Source organism: Lotus japonicus, chromosome 1 (genome assembly GCF_012489685.1).
Source record: "Lotus japonicus ecotype B-129 chromosome 1, LjGifu_v1.2".
Taxonomy (NCBI): domain Eukaryota; kingdom Viridiplantae; phylum Streptophyta; class Magnoliopsida; order Fabales; family Fabaceae; genus Lotus; species Lotus japonicus.
Window position 1 is genome coordinate 16,303,628 of NC_080041.1, and position 9,213 is coordinate 16,312,840.

General features: G+C 38.7%; 2 protein-coding genes across 2 annotated transcripts; both read left to right on the forward strand.

The window, feature by feature from the left end:
• The first annotated feature begins 224 nt into the window (after window positions 1-224).
• On the forward strand, window positions 225-2,736 carry LOC130728173 (thaumatin-like protein 1b). The gene is made up of 3 exons (XM_057579540.1): window positions 225-279; window positions 402-1,068; window positions 2,562-2,736. The coding sequence occupies exons 1-3, from the start codon at window positions 225-227 to the stop codon at window positions 2,734-2,736; spliced, it is 897 nt and encodes a 298-aa protein (XP_057435523.1).
• A 3,682-nt stretch (window positions 2,737-6,418) lies between these two features.
• On the forward strand, window positions 6,419-8,668 carry LOC130731649 (G-type lectin S-receptor-like serine/threonine-protein kinase LECRK3). Its single transcript, XM_057583917.1, has one exon. The coding sequence runs from the start codon at window positions 6,576-6,578 to the stop codon at window positions 8,598-8,600; it is 2,025 nt and encodes a 674-aa protein (XP_057439900.1). The 5' UTR covers window positions 6,419-6,575; the 3' UTR covers window positions 8,601-8,668.
• The last annotated feature ends 545 nt before the right edge of the window (window positions 8,669-9,213 follow it).

Here is a 9,213-nt window from a genome sequence, read left to right on the forward strand (position 1 = left end):
TGATTTTTTCTCTTTCTAATGAGCCAAAACTCAACAGAAAGTAAGTCTAGCGCGTAAATTGATGAGTAGCTTCCTATCACTCACAGAAATGAAGAAAATCTGGATATATAACTCCTTACCCTTCTTGTTCTTCATCTAATTCATAATACTCTCAATTTTCATTTTCCTTTCACAAATAACTTTATGCTAAGCTCTTTTCAACCTGCTACATTAGCTAATTCGCTATGGTTCAGCGGTGGCTTTCTTTTTTGCTCTTGACACTTCTTCTATCATTATCAGGTACTTATATTGAATTATTCAATGGATGTATTAGTTAACTAAACATGTACGTACGTTCAATAATGTTTGAGCTTCTTTTCAAAAAAATAAATAATGTTTGAGCTTAATTAATTAATTTGCAGGGGTTATTTCAGTGACAATTACTCTAGTTAATCTATGCAACTACACGTTGTGGCCAGCTGCATACACCACCGGCGGAAACCAAACCCTCTCAACCACCGGCTTTGTCTTAAACTCCGGCGAGTCCTCCACCATCACGGTACCCGCCGGCTGGGGAGGCCATTTATGGGGCCGAACTGAGTGCTCATTAAACCGCACCACCGGGGACTTTTCCTGCGTCACCGGCGACTGCTTCACCGGGAGGCTCGCCTGCGACGGCATGGAGAGAACGCCGCCCGCCACGCGGGTGGAGATGACTTTAAACGGTGACAACAACCAAGACAACTATGCCATCAGCTTGATAGACGGTTTCAACATCCCGATGGCGATTATTCCGTTGAGGGGAAACTGCAGCAGCTCCGGGTGCCGTGCGCATGTGAACGCGGTGTGTCCGTCGGGGCTGAAAGTCACGAAGTGGAAGGAGCGTTTGGTGGTGGCAGTGGCATGCCGGAGTGTTAATACTTGCCTTGAGGATTGTTCCTACGTGCATGCCGTGAACATATTGAGGAAGGCGTGCCCGCAGGCGCGTATCCTCGCCGATGACAATGAGAACACGTATTCGTGTGCATCTGACACAGATTACTACATCACATTCTGTCCTCCTCTTACCTCCGAATCCAATAACACCAGGTTAGATAATTTTGGAAGGAATAATGCTTTTTTTTACGCTTCTTTTCCACTCACCGTTGTGATAAATACGAACAAAAAAGAGAAAAATTTAGAGATCGAAATATGAAAAGAATTAAGTGGAAATTAGACTAAAGAGAAACTGGTCCACCGGTGAACCAAGGGTTATAGTAGTAATTTACAATCTAAAAATTAAAATCTAAAAAGAAAAGAAATCTCTCTCCTCAATCCTCACTCATGCAGTCACGTGGGAAATTTGTCCACCGTGGACACCAGTCTTGATGCTTGGTGTCTAAATCGCCGGTTAGGAGATGAGTTGAAGGAACTGGGAACATAGATGTAGGAGGAGAACCTTTGGTGTTTGAGCATGAGTGCATGACAGAGTCACATATTTGGGATTTGATGGATACCACTCTGGTTTGGGATCTGGCAATTCTTGCAATTTTGGGTCTGAAGAAGATGAAGTGATGAAGATGAAGAAGTTCTTGCAATTTTCCATCATTGTTCCTCCTCCTCCTACCAATTTTTGTTTTGATACATAAAATCTAGGATTTGATGATACATTAAGGAAATTTGGGATTTGAATTGGTCTCATGAAATCTGAGAATATGGAATTTGATTGAATCTGAAGAAGTTTATAAATTTGATTGAATCTGAAATAAAATCTGGGGATTTTAGAAATTGTTTTTTATATTTTATTTTTAAATAATAAGAGAAAGTATATTACACTTTTACCCTTTTATTATCCTTTCAATCTTAACAATTCATTTATAGAATATTCTTTAATTCCAAGATCGGATGGTTTTAAATAGTGGACCACGTACTGGTGGACCAAAATAATAAAGGTCCACCCTAGTGGGGAACTCGGATCCTCTCCTGCAGAATTTTCTGTCCTGCACCTTCTGCACGTTTCTTAACCGTCTGATTGATCATGTGGTCCAGAAAATTGCACTCTTAAAATTATAATAATTATATACTGGCAAGTTAATTTCAGCCATAAGATTAATCTAATGGCTGAAGGGTTTTCTCCAAACAGAAACCCAATTAACACTGTCGTTCTTTGCCGTCGTGAGACAACGTTCCTCCTCTCAACTACAACGCTCCTCCTCTCGACGACACCGCCTTCTTTCTCTCTGTGTCGACATCGTGCGCCCTTCGTCTGATCCAGAGACGGTCCGCTGTTGTCGTTGTAGTTCCGACCTACCCAACCCTCCGGCGCTATCGAATCAGTTCCAACCGTCCTCTGCAGGTTAGATTCGATCAATAGGGAACATGACCTTGCATTTTTAAATCTGGTATTTTCAATTTGTCTTTTTTAAAGGTTTATCATGTTTAGAGGCACTAGGGGTTTTAGATTGGTTTCCATGTGTTGATTAAAATTGATGGGAATGTTAGGTTAATCAAGCCCTTATACTGTAGATAAGGTAATAAAGGTATAATTTGGGTTTTGGTGGAGTTCAACTATGAACCTGAGCATTTTTTAATACAACATTTAGACCTGGTTGGAGAAGAGGAAAGACACAGAATAAGAAAAAGGATACAAATTTACTTTACTGGAAATGGATTATGAACGCAAGGACTATGCACAAGATAGTGGGGAAGTGGGATTTTATGCTGAGAAGGGGTTACTCAATTCCTCACTCCAAACCCAGTTTTTTTGCCATAATTTAGCCAAAACATCCAAGCATCCTCAAGCTATCAAAAACCATACCTAACTTTGGCTTCCAATCTTCTTCCATATGATATCAATTATGCTGCATTTATCAAAATATAAATACAACTATTATATTATGAAATAGAAACATGTACAATTTATAAACATGATGAACCTAGGTACGTTTGAAATCAAATTTTAGTCATATTTTTTAAAGATAAATGACCTGCTACTCCACAAGAACAAGATATGAAATGTTGCAGCAAAATTAGGCACTCCAAGGAACTGAACGAAGAAGAAGCCTTGCAGCAAAAGAAGTAGAAAGAACCTGCACAAATGGTTTCTCAACTCATTATAAGGATCAAATTCACTGTACTACTACTCACAAAATCAACTATAGCTCCAGCAATTGATTACTAATTACACAAGCAAATCTCAGAAGTTAATATATGAAAATAGTTTGCACAGAAAAGACACAAACAAACTCATGCTATGGCTCACCATAAACTTAGACACAAGGATAATATATGTCCTCACCCCCTGACGAAACAAAACCACCACTACTGATATTTTATTGATATCCTTTGAGATTGCCTCACCATATCATTGATCAAAGCATCAATTTCAGATCACAAAAACTAAACGCATATCTCAAAGCCACCTTCTATACAGAAATAGAAACAGAGTTGCAGTAAGAGAATGAAAAGGACCTGGCATAAAGAGACAGTGTCGTAGAGACCAAAAACAAACGTAGATCACAAAGTCAAGTTGAGATAGCCATCTGGTTTTGAACGCATATCACTTTCAGTTCGTATAAGGCAGAGGAAAAAAATTGAAGCAGAGGTAGCCGTCATCGAGAAGAGGCGCGCGAGAATAGGGGAAGAGGGAAACGTGAAATGAGTAAATGAGGTTTATTTTGTGGACCCTTGGATGCATCAAAGGGCTGTCATTTTATGCCTATTATAATTTTAAGAGTGCAATTTTCTGGACCACATGATCAATCAGACGGTTAAGAAACATGCAGGAGGTGCAGGACATAAAATCCAGCAGGAGAGGATCCGGGTTCCCCTAGTGGGCACCATGAATCGTTACCTTTTTTTAGCAATTTGTTAAAGAGTTATGGTAGGTTCACACACAAATGGAATAATTATATATTTCGCACCTCATTTTTGAGGTGTGGAGAGGTGAAATAAGAGAGATAGGAAAAAATGATAGAGAAAGTAAAGATGTGATATGTGATTTGATTAATAAAGAAGTGAGAAATAGATAAAAAAAAATGAAGGTAGAAAATGCGTAGAGGTGTGTATGTATCATAACTCGTTCACACACATCTCACTTTTTGCTTCAATCTCAACATATTCACTTATTTTCTTTTCTTACATCTCTTTATTTCCTATCACATTACCCATTATATATATTAATTTTCCCTTCTCTTCATATCTTTATTACGTGTAGGTGGATTAGTGTGAACATAAAATTTTTCATTTTTGAAGACATGGGTAGTTTTTTTTAGTTTTGGAAAATAGGGCAAATTGCAACGACCTCCCCTAGGGTTTATTATTCTTGCATTGACCTCCCCTTTAATTTATTATTTAATTAGACACTAACAACTCTTATTTTATTGAGAATATTACACTAACCTCTTTGATATTTATTCTCATTGCATCAAATTGTCTTAAGATCTATCTTTATAAGTGCCCACTAGGGTCGACAAGTTATATTTTGGTCCACCGGTGGACCATTCGTAAACACCGTTGGATTTAAAAATCTTAGAATATTCTTTATTTGAATGGTTAGGATTTGATGGATGATAAAAGGGCAAAAGTGGGAATAGACCCACCTTCTTCCCAGCCACCTCCAGCAACCCCTCAATTCTTTCATCCTCACGCCTTATCTGAAACTCAGTTCTGTCAACGCCATCTCTGGACATCTATGCGAACAAGAGAACGAAGATCTTGTTATTCTTCACGAGATCTGGTTCTTCAAATGAAAAATCTGAACCTAGATCTGAATCTTATTTTCTTCCATGATGTTTTGAATATGATTTCTGAGAGATTGAAGGGTCAGAGGAATCGGTTGTCTTCAACACCCCTATGATTAAAAGCGTCGGTTCTGGGCATGAGACTCCCCCTTCCCCCAATCGTTAGATACTCATCTAGTTGTGAGATCCGTTCCCTTTACCCATCGATCCAATACTCAGCTTCATGTTACAATCGCTCTCCTTTGGCATCTGAGAAGTTGTGAAATCAAAGCAAGTTGAAGAGAAGCAACAAACAGAACCTTTTGGGTTGCAAATCTCACTTATTTTCCTCTTCTTCCCACTTCTCTGATAATCTTCCCGGAACAATGGCGGAACGGATAGAACCAGAACCAGAACCCTGTTTCTTCAATGAAGAAGGTGATGATTCTCCAATTGAAGCAAAAAATCTTCCTGACATGTGTTGTTGTTGATCATTTTTCGTCAAGCTATTGCTTCCTGTTACATCGTTAAACCCTATGCGAGAAAAATCTGACGGGTTTCTCTTTTTTGGTATCGAGTTGTTGTTCGATGATTCTGTCTTCGGTGATGTGATCGGCGAGGGTGCTGTCGGAGTTTCTCTTCGTGGAAGAAGGCCAGAGTTGCCGGCGCGTGAGACTCGGGTCCTCTGTGATTTTTGTTGTCGACGGTTGTCGGCGGAGCATCGAGCATGGGAATTGCATTCGCCGGATTCTATGGAGTTGGTGGTGGTGGCGAGTGAGTGCTCCGGCGAGGATGTGAATCGCACCACTCTTTGCAAATCTCACTTATTCTCAATGGTGGCTCGGCTGATTGGGAAGAAGTGGGAGAAGAGGAAAAGAGAACAGGAAGGGAAAGGGATCAGGAAGAGAAAAATGGTAAAGGGAAAAGGAAATGTCAAAATTACCCTCTGGTCCACCGGTGGACCAAAATATAACTTGCCCACCCTAGTGGGCACCATCTTTATAACACTCAACACCATTCTTTTTTTCTAAATGGTATATGAAAGAGGGGAGGTTTGTGCATTTTGCAAACTAGAAGGGAGGCCAGTGCAATAGTGACACGGAGGTAAATGCAATTATCCCTAGAAAATATGGGACATATAAAAATTAATGAAAATGGAAAAAAGTTATGGGCATGTCTAATTAAATATAATAGATTTAGATTATATTTAAGACATGCCACCAAACCTACACGTAAATATTCAAAATGGTAAGCAAGCATCAGAACACAACTTTAAATTTTAAAAAATCATCTATCGGGAAAGATGTGACATAATATAATATAAAACCATTCATATCTTTTCACTCAAAATTAAGTTTAAGATAATTGGTTCATATAATCCACTACAAAAGAAACTCCTACAATAGAGAGGTTTCTATTTTTCTGATTTTATGAATGCTTCATAGATTTCACAGTTTAGTACAGTTAAGCTTGAACATGAGGTCCCAACATTGATTTGCAATTGGATAGTTTAAACTTTTACACTTTCTACCTTCTCAAAGTTTACTGATTACTTTACCATTAATTTCCACAATAAAATGCAGCTTGAGATGGCTGAATAAAGGTGTGAGTGTTGGTGTCTCACTTACTGCTGGCAATGGAACAACTCGGTGGCTTTCTCCATCAGGTGATTTTGCATTTGGGTTTTATCAACTCCCAAATGAGCTTTTCTTGTTGGCTATATGGTATCATAGAATAACCAACGAAACCACCATCTGGTATGCAAATGGAGACAACCCTGCTCCTAAAGGATCAAGGTTGGAACTAAATGGCTCCCAAGGGTTGGTGCTCACCAGCCCTCAAGGTTCTGTGCTATGGAGATCATATTTCAAATTCGGTACAGTTTCCAGTGGTCTAATGAATGATGCTGGGAATTTTCAGCTGAGAGACAAAGATTTTGTGGTATTATGGGATAGTTTCAGCAATCCTACTGATACATTGGTGCCTACTCAAGTTCTGGAGTTAAATGGCAATCTTTCTTCTCGACAAGGAGAGTTCAACTTCTCACGTGGACGGTTCAAACTTCGTCTACAACAGGATGGGAATCTTGTATTCAACCTTATAAATTTGCCTAGCAACTACAGTTATGAGCCTTACAATAGCACACGCACTGCTGATGCTATGAATCAAACAAATGCTGGCCAAAGTTTGATATTTGACAAATCAGGATTTTTGTACATACTAAAGAATGGTGGGGAGAAGTTTTATATCACTAATCCAAATAAGACAGTCTCACCCCATGACTTCTATTACAAAGCAACACTCAATTATGATGGAGTTCTCACCATAGCATATCACCCCAAAGATCCAAAAAATGGAACAAGCTGGGTTGTTGTTAAAACTAGACCAGAAAACATATGTATGTATTCTAAATTCACGGAAGGTGAAGAAGGTGTTTGTGGGTTTAATAGCATCTGTACCATTAAAGAAGACCAAAGGCCAATGTGTACCTGCCCAGATGGATATTCTCTAATTGATTCCAGTAACATGTATGGTGGTTGTATACCAAATTTTCAAGTCATTTGTGAAGCCGGTGGAAAACGGGGTTCACAGGATGATCTATATACAATGATGGAATTGCCAAACACTGATTGGCCTAAATCTGATTATGAAACATTAAGTCCTTCTACTCTACAAGAATGTAAAGAATCTTGTATGCAGGATTGCTCATGTGTGTTGGTTTCTTTCAACCAAAGCACCTGCTCGAAGAAGAAGCTCCCACTCTCATATGGGAGGAAAGATCAGGAAGTAGAAGGAGTTTCTGTCATGAAATTGATGAAAAATGGTCCTCTTGCCTCCTTCCCCAATATGAAGAAAGATCATGATACTTTGATCATTGTGATATCCGTTCTGTTTGGCACCTCTGTTTTTGTCATTTTAATGTTGGTTGGATCAATATGTTTTGGGTTCCCTTACAGCCTCAAGAAAATCAAAAGAAGTAGAACCAAGACCAACAAAGGTTTCTTCGACAAAAATTTGCGCAATTTCACCTTCAAGGAAATTCAAGAAGCAACAAGCAACTTCAGAGAAGAACTGGGAAGGGGATCTTGTGGCATTGTCTACAAAGGAGAGATAGAGGTGACTGGTGTAGCTGTTAAGAAATTAGACAAGTTGTTCCAAGACAGTGATAAGGAATTCCAGACTGAAATGAATGTGATAGGCCAAACTCATCACAGGAACCTCGTTCGCCTTCTTGGATACTGCAACGAGGGACAACACCGGATGCTGGTGTATGAGTTGATGAGCAATGGCACCTTAGCAAGCTTCCTTTTCACCCCATTAAAACCAAACTGGAACCAAAGAGTACACATTGCCCTTGGGATTGCAAGAGGCCTTGTTTACTTGCATGAGGAATGTTGCACCCAAATCATCCATTGTGACATAAAGCCACAAAATATACTTCTAGATGATCATCATAATGCCAGGATTTCAGATTTCGGGTTAGCAAAGCGATTGTTGATCAATCAAAGCCGCACTGAAACTGGAATTAGAGGAACCAAAGGGTATGTTGCACCAGATTGGTTTAGGAGCGCGCCGATCACTGCCAAGGTTGATACTTATAGTTTTGGTATGTTGTTGTTTGAGATCATTTGCTGCAGAAAAAATGTAGACAAAGATCTTGATGAAGAAAAGGGGATTTTAAGTGATTGGGCGTATGATTGCTATAGGAACAAAAGATTGGACATTCTTCTTGAAAATGAGAGTGATGCAGCTATTAATATGAAGAGCTTTGAAAAGTTTGTCAAGATTGCTATTTTGTGCATTCAAGAAGATCCCTTTCTTAGGCCAACAATGAAGGAAGTTTTGCACATGCTTGAAGGAATTGTTGAAGTTCCGATTCCCCGAAGTCCCTATATCTATGGTTCTGTTAGCCCCAATTGAAATTTGTTTCCTTTGATGATGGTTTTGCTACATGAAGAGACCTAGTTAAGAGTAGTTAAGAGAGACAAATATCATTTGGGTGATTTTCATAATATAACTGCTCCTTTTGTGTTTCCTTAAATTGATTTTTCATGTTGCTCACAAATTAAGTGTAATGATAAACAATAAGAAGTTGATTCATTGTACTTATATAACAAATAGATGCTATTCTTCTCTTTTCCATTTACCTTTAAACTCGAGTCTTTCCTGAAAACATTTCTGATGGGTGAGATTTCTGAAGATCGCGTTGGATGCATATAAAACCCTTTCTAGCATTATAATTTATGGTATACCACTACAAATGATTATTCCATATACTTTACAATATATTTGATTGTTTCACATGTGTATTTTGATTGCTCACGGTTGTTAATTTAGCATTTGGTATTTCAGGTGTACATAGGTATAGGGCCACTGATTATTGTGTTACAAGATTGCTGACATACATAACATCTTTTCAGGTTCTGTGAAGTTACTTGTTTCATGCTTATTACTTAAAGTTTGATATCAAGCTTAGAACAGGACTCGGGGTATCACTAGACTACTTACAATGTTTTATGTGAATAGAATAAAA

Coding starts and splice junctions, on each gene's coding strand:
- LOC130728173 (XM_057579540.1), top strand. CDS start 225: ATGGTTCAGCGGTGGCTTTCTTTTTTGCTCTTGACACTTCTTCTATCA. Junction 280..401: donor ACTTCTTCTATCATTATCAG/GTACTTATATTG, acceptor ATTAATTTGCAG/GGGTTATTTCAGTGACAATT. Junction 1,069..2,561: donor TCCGAATCCAATAACACCAG/GTTAGATAATTT, acceptor TACAACATTTAG/ACCTGGTTGGAGAAGAGGAA.
- LOC130731649 (XM_057583917.1), top strand. CDS start 6,576: ATGAATGATGCTGGGAATTTTCAGCTGAGAGACAAAGATTTTGTGGTA.